Source organism: Cebidichthys violaceus, unplaced genomic scaffold (genome assembly GCF_023349555.1).
Source record: "Cebidichthys violaceus isolate CVI_PGR_0920_01 unplaced genomic scaffold, fCebVio1.0.p SCAF_9, whole genome shotgun sequence".
Lineage (NCBI taxonomy): Eukaryota > Metazoa > Chordata > Actinopteri > Perciformes > Stichaeidae > Cebidichthys > Cebidichthys violaceus.
In genome coordinates this window covers 14,272,382-14,283,644 of record NW_027176975.1, presented here as the reverse complement: position 1 = coordinate 14,283,644, position 11,263 = coordinate 14,272,382, and the positions used below count along the sequence as shown (strand labels likewise).

Sequence of the window (11,263 nt, the reverse complement as noted above, 5' to 3'; positions counted from 1 at the left end):
TAGCATGGCATTGATTTTCCTTCTGACCTCTTCTCCCTGTCAGAGTAGAGTTTTATTGCCACAAATTAACTGTGAATAAAAGTGTGTGACTTATTAGTTCTATCCAGTGATTACACACTAATAGTGGATATCACATGAGCTGGGCCCATGAGGAGTTTGTCTAGCTTGATAACTGAATATATGTGACGGCATTCTGGCCTGATGACCAGAGTTACTTGATCAGGACTTTGTGTTTTTGTAGGTCTGCTCTGCACCGAACAAGAAAGGATGCACCTCAGGGTACCACTGAAAGATATTGAACACAGTTCAGATACAGTGGTATTTTTGAGGAAGCACAAACTGCAAAGTGATTATAATGCATATGTTAAGACAGGAGGTCATCCCAGTCAGAGTTTAAGAAACTGAAAATGTGTGATTTTTCTTCTTTGTGGACTTGTTACCCTTAAAAAATATTTTTAAACGAACACTGAATACACAACTTACAAATACCTTTATGAAGACATTATCAAAGCTTGAACGACACATGCCATTGTAGCAGATCCTCCACCATTTTAAGATTTCAGAATAAATCAAAAATAAAGAAATTACCAAATTTACAATTAAAAACCCTCTTGGGTCTTTTTACCCAACATAGTGTCTATCATTTTTGACAATTCAAAGAGAGTAAAGACAAAACTGCATGTGATTATATTTCTTTGGTCCTCTTAAGATTTTGTCTCTCATTATACACATTTAATTCTGTTTAGAATACATTTCAGCATTCATGCCTACTCTGAGATAAAAATACAGAAAAATACTGGAGATGCAATGACAGTAGCCAAGTATAATTGAGCCACTATGTGTATTACTTACCTCTGGAAGACTCCTTTAGTGTAAACTGAGGCTACGGAGGTTTTCCCACAACCTTTGTCTCCTACAATAACAACCCTGAATTCCTCTTGCTGGTGGTGTTTCCTCTTTTTTCTCGTGATCCTCTCTGGATCATGTTTTGTGAAAAGACAGACAAGGAGGGATGCTCGCAGTGACTTCTGTTCCTGGCAGTGTATATACTGTAGAGATAACCCAGAGATAAACAGAAAATGTGAGTGCAGTAGAAGCTAATAGATAATGTCTGACAAAGTCATATGTGCATCAGCATGGAGATGGAGGAAATGAAATAGTTTGGAAACACCTACAAATAGTCCAGCCTTCTCTTAATGCGCTGCTCCACCCTTTGTCTGAATATCTCAAGTATTTAAACAGCCTCACATATAACTTAAAAATATCTAATTAATATATCTGTATATTCAATTATTTATATCTAGTACTGTTATACAGTATTATTATACATAAACACTACACTATATATATATATATATATATATATATATATATATATATATATATATATATATATATATATATTACAATGTTTTATATGACTATGTGACATATATATTAATGATAATATCCTTGATTTTATTCTAGTCATCTATATATAAATATATTCTCCAAATAACTCACTTTTTCATTTTTATACAAAATACAAACATATTTTTAAATCATGTATTTTATTCTATTTTGTTTTATTGTATTTGTAAGGCACAATGTACAAGATACAATGTGGGCCTACTTGTTGCCATTCGATGTACTATTCATGAATCGTCAACAAATGATTGTATTACAAACTCCCGAAGGTGCATGGAGACACACCTGTCACCTGTTAATACACCTTCCTCCAACGCTTTGTGTTCTTCCGCCTCTACGAAGGATCTATATTCCGTCTCTTGTCTCCGGGCGGATGGATCCGATGTCCAACCTGTGCGGCTAAGTGTGAAAACACCGAAAATCACAGCAGCTTTTCCACAATGTTGCTCCACCAAAGGATACAACTTTTGTACAGGTAAGCAAGATAAAGAATGTTTTGTTCGACTTAACTTTAAGTGTTTTGACGTGTTCCATGTCACAACCAGGTTATCTTTTAGAGAAGGAGAACGTTACAGGTGATGCTCTCCATCACCTGTTGGGGCGTGTTAACCTGCAGTGAGCTAGAGCTAACAGCCATGTTTATCGTGCTATTGTGTCATATTTCCAAGGTTTTGACGAATGTGATGGAAAGCGAACAACAAACTACTGAGAGAGAGACACCGCCGCAGCACTGGAGAAGTTGCAAGTTGATTATTGACCCTGCATTGACAAAAGGACTGTACAAAGTGTACCGTTTTGATGGACAACAGTTTAACATACCCGTGAGTATTGTCTGTCTTTCATAGATGAATTGCTTGTCAGCATATTTACGCGCTATAATATTGCGCCAAACAAGCATGCATGTTTTCCGTTATAGTGATGGGCGTTGTTTACATCAACAGGTGGAGGACTTAGGTTTGTTTCCTGTGGAGACGGTCAGAGATCCACGCGTCTGCCGCCTGTGGAGCAAATTCAGCAAGACTGACCTTTTCATTTCTAAATTTAAGGTAATATTTACAGACATCATATTAATCATTATAGCAACACAGATACAATAATAATAATAATAATAATAATAATAACAATAATAATAATAATAATAATACATGTTGTTTACCTATGTCCTTTCAGTTTGATGAATGGTATGTTGGCCCTGTTCCTCCCAAAGAAGTGACATTTTCCAGGTTGAACGACAATGTGAGGGAGACGTTCTTGACCAATATGTGCAATATATATGGGAACATTGAAGACGTGGAGATATTTTACAATCCTAAGAACAAGAAGCATTTAGGGGTCGCAAAAGTGATCTTCGACACAGTGCGGGCTGCAAAGGAAGCTGTCCAGCACCTCCATCAGACGTCAGTGATGGGAAACATTATTCATGTGGAAATAGATCCTAAAGGTACTTACTTAGGAATACCTCACTTTTTATGTATTGTATAAATATGAATTTAGCCAAATTTGTAGATTGTTTGTAACGTGCAACCTTCCTCAGGAGAGAACAGGGCGAGGTATCTCCAGCTCCTCTTACGTGGTCTTCCTACTCCGTGGACGCTGCCAGTGGGCAGCAATGAGCAAGCTATTCAAAGCTTCATCAACAGTTTGCTGGTAAACATTTTACATCTGCTTATAATTGTGAAGTAATCATATATATTTAATATCTATGAACCAGTTGAATTTGTATTCATTTTAGGGATAATACTTCTCAGCGGTTATCTTGTTTCCTCTGTATTATCCATGTCTTACAGGGCAGCACAGCCATACAGCGACGAGGGAGTATCTCCAGCCCCACCAGCATCGCCACACCCCTCTCTCTGGACACAACCTATTCCAGTATTTGGCAGGATACACCTTGCAGCTTCAGGCTTACACCACGTTCTCAGGGAACCCCCCGTACTCCTTGCTTGTCTGCAACTCCTCTCTCCCAGGACTCTTGTTACTCCAGCCTTCAGGCAACTCCAGTGCTCCAGGGGGAGCCCTCCACCTACAGTGGTCACAAACCTTTAAGGCGTGAGCTCTGCCATCGCAAACCTGCAAGGTATCACAGGGGATCTGGTGAAGTCTCAGATTTCAACTTTATTTTGAAACATTGCCAACCACAGGCCCCACACCCCCTCTCTACCCAAATACAAACTAGCAGCCAGCAGCTTGCTCTGTGGGGTCACAATGCACAATCCTCCTCTCACAATAACACAGAAGCTTCCTTTAACCTTGTCTCCCCGTGTCAGGAGTCCAGAGACAATTCTTTTAGCATCATGAGCATTAATTTCACAGTTGACCGTCAGACAGCAGCATTCTCCCCACGTGATGACCGTGCATGCATATCAGACTTATCTCCATCTGCTGGTAACTGTTCCTCTAGTAGCCCCCAGCCAGAGGTAGAGAGTTTGGACTCACGCATTGAAAGTTTGCTGATTAACAGTCAGATTTCTGACGCTTCATACTTTGATAGAAAGACTTATGAGGCTGATGTGCACTCTCAGGACAGCCCGACTTCACCTTGCTCCGCCAATGCCTCCCCTTTCTCGGACGACTCGCTTGTTGGCACTCTGACTTCTTGTGACTTCACAACCGTCCGGCAGCGCTCCTACAGCGATCTGGTGGATATCAGTCCAACACCACTCACTGAAAATGAAGAGGACGAAACTACTCAAGCTGTTTTGTTTTTAACAAGAAACTCAGAGACTCCATCTGATCTCACACATTTTGAAAGGAAGGCTCACGCAAACAACGAAAACGAGGAAGAAAGGTTCCAGTCATGTCCAGAGGTAACTCCTCCAGATCTTTACATAAACAAGTGATGACAATAAAAGTAGTAGTTATTATGTTGGTATACAAGTATTTATGTTGTGCTGCAAAGTAGTCCCTCATGTTTGTTTGTTCTCAGGACCGTCATACAACAAATGAGAATAAGAAGCACTCAAATAACAGACCTTCCAGAGCTTTGACACCTGCAAATCAGAGCTCCTCTCTTCCTCGGCCTCTGTCGTTTTCTCCCAATAGCACTCCTCAACTCTGTACCTCCGTAGCTCCTCCTGCCATTAAATCTGGGTGCTTCCATCCACCAGTTACCCCTTTCCCTTTCCCCATTCCTCCCTTTCCCCCATCTGTTCCACCGGTCCCACCTCGGCTGCCAAATGGCACCATCCCCATCCCACCTCCAGGTTGGATCCCACCTCCAGGCCATCACACCGGCATCTCTATTCCTCCTCCACCTTTTCCAGCTCCTCCTTCTATTCCTCCCGCACCAACTTTTCTCAGACCCCCTCCAGGTTTGATGGTGCTGCCCTCTGTTCCTCCCCCTGTGCACACCTACTCCTTACCCATGCATCCTGCAGTCCCTTTGGATAAGGGGAATCCTCCAATGCATGGCAGTGCACCCCCGTTCCCTGGACCACCCTGGCCCCTTCCACATTTTCCCAGGTTTAACCGCTTTGTGCCACCCCCAGACTACCCGCTTGTGTGGGTAAACCCTCATAAGGTCACAATAGATAAAGTTTTAGAAGTCATCATGGATGAACTGAAGTCAATCATTAAGAAGGACATGACACGTAGAATGATTGAAGGGGTTGCTTTCAAGGCATTTGAGGACTGGTGGGACTGCCAAGAGAAGAAAAGAAAGGTACGTTCTTTAATATCTCATAGAATGGTTAAATGTCTGTGACCCCTTGAAGCCAATAGGTTCATTATTATTGTTGTGTAATCCACAAGACACAAGTATCTCCTCTGAAGAGTGGAGCAGCAAGTGTTGAAGAGAGGAACAAACAAATAAATCCCCCAAGTCACATCAGTGGCCAGGGCAAAAAACCTCCACTGCCCTCCTTCAAGGTAAACTATTTTGCTCACTGTTATATGAAACACAGAACCATTCAACCTGATGAGTGATGCATAAATGAATGTAAGGGAGAATAACTTGTTCTGCAGGTAAAAAGGAAAAGAGCCTATGATACTGCTACATCAGAAGAGATAGAAAATGGGTCGCTTTCTACTCACGAAAGCTCAGGTTAGTGCTTTTAATGCAATTAACCCTCATTTACAACATTATAACTCATTTGTCTCTTCTAGACTGTAGCTTGATCAACTGTGTTGCTCTCTTTCCATGAAGATGTGAAACAGGGGGAGGACAAAGTGAGACCTGCCTCTGAGAGAGCCAAACGCAGACATGCAAGACCACACGAGCTTGACAGTGATAATGATGACGAAAGGAAAGATGAAGACAACACACTTCAAGATGAAGAAACAACATCAGATAAAGTGGAGGCTATTGTGCCAGTTGATGGTGATCCTCAAATTCTGGTGAATAGGGATTTTGAACAAAAAGTAATTACAAACGAAGCCTGTTGTACAGAGGCCGTAATTTGTTTTTAGTTCTTAAAACAAAAATCGGCTTTCAAATGAATTAAATCACATCTTGATTGGCTTTGATGGGTTACAAAACGTTGAAAATGGTTGATTTTCCTCATACAAAGTATCAATGTCATAAACTATAGTCTATGTGCTGACATTCTTATAACATTACTTGTGCTCTAATTAGTGTGACAGAGATGATGATGATGATGGTGATGATGACGATAGTCACCCGGAGGAAGAAAAGGAGTTGGCTCAAAAACCCACAGAGGATAAAGATACTGTCATCTTCCAAACTAGTGATGGAGTGCAGTGCTTAGGTAGCAGTATGTTAAAAGGTCAAACAGTTTGAACATTGAACACTTATGAATATTCACATACCTGTGAGTAAATATTCTATGTTTCTTTGTTTCAATTACAGATACTTTTTCAGAGAGCAGCTCCTCAGAGGAAAGTGAGTACTCGTCAGACTTTGACTCCTCTGACTCATTCTCAGAGAGCTTTGAGGACTCGTCCTGCTCTGACCTCAGTCCTGAAGATGAAGAAATGGAGGAGGTGTGTATTGTCATATCGTCCGATGAAGAGTCGATGGAACTTGAGGCCCCCGTCACCCCTTCAGCTCCGCTCACCCCTGGAGCTCAGCTGGAGCTGGGCCTTCAGGACTGGTCAGGTCCATCTCATAAGGAGGAAACTGAGGAGAACCAGTACACATCCTGTCTACAAGACGCCTGTGACTCGGATGTCATGATGGAGCTCCAAACTAGCGAACCTCAGAACCATCTGTCCCCTATAGGACGTCAAGGTGCTGTATAGTAGTAGATTAAAATACTTTATAATAACCATCATCAAAAATTAAATTGGTAGTTAATAGTTATTTTATTAGACAATTATAATTTATAATGTTTACAAATTATTAGTTTTATATACTTTATTAAGTATTTGTTAACCAACTATAAACATTATTTTTGATGGCCATTATACAGTTGCAACTGCTGATGATAACACTTTGTCAAATGGTTAATAAATACTTTGTAAAGTATATATAAACATTATTTAGCTCGATAGATAATACATTGTCAATGGTGAATAATTGGTTTCTAGTCCATCTTTCTATGTAACGTTTAGAGATGTTTTACAAATGATTTGGTAATCATTAACAAATACTTAATATAGTATATGAATGTTATAATATGTGTGCAACAATAAACTCTTAACAAATAGTTCCTTAATATAATCACAATGTAATTGTTATCATCTCCTGATCAGCTATTTTAGTAAAGTTGAACTGACTATCAATTAACAGTTTGTAAATTATGGTTATTTTAACATTTTACTGTTTTGAGTAGATCCCAATTTTCTGGCCCTTAATTAGGACAAAATCAAAAGTAAAGGTTTAAGAGGTATTGTTTGACATAGGTATGAAGTATTAATCCTCAATGTGCATGACTGTCATGTTTACAGATCATTGTAGAAACTTTGAACTGTCATGCTAGCCGCTCCGCAGTCTGAATTTAAGAACAGCAGTGCTTTGAGCTAAATGCTAAAATCAGCATGCTCGCAGTGTAATGCTAGCATGTTGGTGTTTAGCAGGTATAACAATTATCATGTTAACCATCTTAGTTTAGTGTGTTAGCTAGCTAACATTTGCCAGTTAGCAACAAACACAAACTACAGCTGAGGCTGATGGGAATGTCATTAGCGTTGCAGGTATTTTTAGTAAGTAGGTGTAAGTAACACATTTTCACCTAATGATGATGCTAGATGAAAAGGCAGAGGATCAAAGTTATTACAATTCCTCTGGTGTGTACACAGTTTCACGGTAAATTGTGTGAACAATGGAACAAAAGTATTGAGAGAAAATGGTGGTTAAAATGTGATTTTGTAATACGTTCTTCTTATTTGTGTAGCAGCACAGCTACACCTTGATGTAGAGATGGAAAGCCCTGACTGGACGGAAGAAGAAGAGGCATCTGGAAACATAGAAACCCTGAGGCCTCTTACTCCGACTGGCTGCTTTCTGGACAGTGACCCTGACCTTCTGTTAAGAAGCAAACCCACATCCCCTGAGGAGGAGGTGGAACGACCACAAACACCAGGCAAGGGGATAGTGGCTGAACTGGAAAGTGAGGACTCTGCCGATGAAGTCTTCTCCCTCTTTCCGACAGGCACCAAGCTCAATCTAGCTCCCTCTGATCCCCCGGCCTCGTACCCATCATACCAGGATATGCCCCAAACTCCTGGTAGAGAGGACAGACGTGGATGGACACAAGATTCTGTGTCCATCCACGGGAGAGCTCCAGCAACACCAGGCAGAGAGACAACCATGTCATCAGGTAGCACAGTGGTGTGCCCAACTCTTTGTATCCCACCTCCTGGTCCACACCTGTCTAGCAATCCATATCTCACAGCCCCAAAGACTCCTGGAAGAGACATCGTCCTACCCCGAAGAGCCATAGTCCACAGGAGGAAAACACAAACGGTGACGACCTTTCAGCCCCCATTATATGATTCTCACGGAGGCTCTCCCATCTCAGTGTCCTCTCCATGCAGCCTCTCTTCATCCGACTCTGCCGACGAAAAGGGCACGTGGATCGATTCGGGTGTGAAAAAGAAGCCCTTGCAGGGACTGGAGAACATGCCTAGGCTCCTGGATGAGGAGAACAGCAGAGAGACAGAGACATCCTCGTTGAGGAGAAAACAGTGGAAGAGGCTAAAGAGGAGGTGGAGAATCCATCATCGGCGGAGATGGCTTAAAAGGTTGGCTGGTTCTCTCACCTCTCCTCATGGTCATCTTCACAGGTGGCGTTCACTGTGTGAAGAGAGGAGGATACTTCATAGTGTTTGGAGGGAGGGCCTGGATGAAGAAGATGAGAGGCTGCTGCAGTGTACATATGAAAGGCTGCAAGTGCGGGACAATGGCTTGGGGTGGATCAGTGACACCGTGTGGACATCTCACCCTCATATCCTTTTTAACAGAGTTTCATGTTGAAATGAAATGAGATCAATGTGAGTTTACAGAAAGTGAGCTAAGTAACTGATAACATATTAATAGATTTAATCATGTCCCATACACACATGACTGAGATTAATTCCCTAATGTAATGTGTTTTTTTAATCCTAGTATCTAAGAAAAAAATCAAACCCTACCAATTAAACACAATACATCGTACAGAAAGACAATATAATGTTGTAGTTAAGTATCAAGTGTACAGTTCTGTTGCATACTCTTTCAATTTACACATAAATAATTAATTCAGATAAATCAGTAACCTTATGTGCTTGACACACAGTATTGTAAGTAATCTGTGCTTACATCCTTAACTGCTGCTCACTGACAAAGGTCCTCACTGAGACGAGTGGGGAACATAAATCCTGGCAGCCAAAACACAGGACCGGCTCTGCTCGATGTGAAGGATTCTACAAAATCAGCAGGAGAGATAAGATGAAATACCTCAACAACACAAAGCTGGCCTCTGAGCTTTCATCTACAAGTACTCAGGTATTAATGAGAGGAAACTGTGAGGATCTCTCTGTCCAGTTTATCCCATTTAGTGCTTAATATCAACATATATTTCAGCAGGGAATGTGCTTCCCAGCTCATCAACCGGTCTCACTGCGTGCTGGATCTGACTTCAGGTCTGAACAGCGTCGCCTGTTGTCCTCTTTCAGCTGTGACAGTGACCTGGTCAAGTTCAACCAGCTGAAGGTAAGATATTAGATAACTACACTCAACTGTACAATCAACTGTAACAACCCTGACAACAATACGAAAAAACTATTTAATAGGAATTTGTTGTCAACTGCTAGCATTCCTATATATATATATAGCCATTGAGATGGTTTCATTTTAACGTGAATGTGAATGTTTGTTTTGCTCAAAACACTTAAAAGGCATGTGAGACATACATTATTTTTTTTTAAAGTCACATGTCTTTTCATATGCACAGACCTTGTTGTGGTCAGGATTTTCTAGCCGAGGTGGACGACAGTAATTGAATGAGTACATGAAAGGAGTAAACTATCATGTCAGCATTTGCAGCAGTTGGATCCTGTGTTAACAACTGGCCTTATTTTGTCACGATATATCAGTTCCGAAAGAAGAGGATTTGTTTCAGCCGGAGTCATATTCATGAGTGGGGCCTGTTTGCAATGGAGCCAATAGCAGCAGATGAGATGGTGATTGAGTATGTGGGCCAAATCATCAGACAGGTAAGACAAACTTACTGACAAACTTGGAAATAAATTCATAATGCACTCACCCTTGGTAAAATGATAGGGTTCATTATTTCAGTGATATCTGCTCTGGGTGCATCACTGTCTCTCTCAAACACAAACTAAGCAGTATTGGTATTGTAAGTGAAATATCCCCAATCAAATCGATATTGGGTATCAGTGGCGATACCCAGCCCTAGTAACAAATTTCACTGATAAGCTTTTAAGCAATCGCTTCTCCTCTGTTCGTTTCCCCTGACTTGGCCCAGTGGGCCTCTGGGACCCGCTGGTTATTCTGGGTACTTTCCAAGAGTGTGAGGAGGGTGACAGTGATAAACAACACACGCATGAATTGGCACATCTGTTTTCTTTCTCCTAAGGTCATCGCTGACATGAGGGAGCAGAGATACGAGGAGGAGGGCATTGGAAGCAGCTATTTGTTCCGGGTTGATCAAGACACCATCATTGATGCTACTAAATTTGGGAATTTAGCCAGGTTTATCAACCACAGCTGCAACGTGAGTATAAGCTGTGGTTGGAGATGAAAGTGATTATAAATAAGATCAAGATTTGTTTAGTAATATCGTTAATCCAAAATACACTTTTTGTCTTGCAGCCCAACTGTTATGCAAAGATCATCACTGTGGAGTCTCAGAAGAAGATAGTGATATACTCCCGACAGCCGATAAGCATCAATGAAGAGATCACATATGACTACAAGTTCCCCATCGAGGAAACAAAGATTCCTTGTTTGTGTGGAGCAGATAGCTGCCGGGGCTCCTTGAACTAATCTCTAAGGAAGTGTTGTGATTATGATGCGATCCAAAGTTACGTGAGGTACAGTTCAATGTAAACACAGGCCCAGAAGATGTGTCAAAAAAAAGCCATTTTTATACTATTCAAAGCTGTACAGTCTGGAGGCCTTACAGGAGCTCACTGACGACTGGTGGTGCTGTTCAGTGAATAATGGTTTAATAAACTGTCCTAAACAGCATGTAAGACAATAATGGATTATCAATGGAGGTCTAGCATGAAATCATAGTGTGAAGTACTGGTTACCACTGTTAAAACAAAATCCTAATTTTCTGGTAAAACATTACAAAACACAACATTTGGATGTAAATTAAAGTTTATAAACACAAATTGTTGTTCTCTTCCCACATGGAGGGAAAAATGGACACTCCGAACGTCATACAAAAAGGCCTTTGTTGCAATGAAAGGTCTGTTGACCTTGTCCAAATGTCCAAACTAAAGTGTA

General features: G+C 41.0%; 1 protein-coding gene across 1 annotated transcript; it reads left to right on the top strand.

The window, feature by feature from the left end:
- The first annotated feature begins 2,090 nt into the window (after positions 1-2,090).
- On the top strand, positions 2,091-10,800 carry LOC137867157 (histone-lysine N-methyltransferase SETD1B-A-like). Its single transcript, XM_068703605.1, has 17 exons — positions 2,091-2,228; positions 2,349-2,453; positions 2,578-2,848; positions 2,942-3,054; positions 3,195-4,214; positions 4,334-5,068; positions 5,158-5,274; positions 5,371-5,449; positions 5,552-5,742; positions 5,981-6,119; positions 6,215-6,595; positions 7,701-8,753; positions 9,126-9,292; positions 9,374-9,499; positions 9,883-10,002; positions 10,386-10,523; positions 10,622-10,800. Exons 1-17 carry the CDS (start codon positions 2,091-2,093, stop codon positions 10,793-10,795), a joined length of 5,067 nt encoding a protein of 1,688 aa, XP_068559706.1. The 3' UTR covers positions 10,796-10,800.
- Positions 10,801-11,263: the final 463 nt, after the last annotated feature.

Excerpts from the sequence above, each read along its gene's own strand:
- LOC137867157 (XM_068703605.1), top strand. The coding sequence starts at position 2,091 with ATGGAAAGCGAACAACAAACTACTGAGAGAGAGACACCGCCGCAGCAC. Across the intron at positions 5,743-5,980 it reads ATGGTGATCCTCAAATTCTG|TGTGACAGAGATGATGATGA; the intron begins GTGAATAGGGAT and ends TGCTCTAATTAG. Across the intron at positions 10,003-10,385 it reads TGGGCCAAATCATCAGACAG|GTCATCGCTGACATGAGGGA; the intron begins GTAAGACAAACT and ends CTTTCTCCTAAG.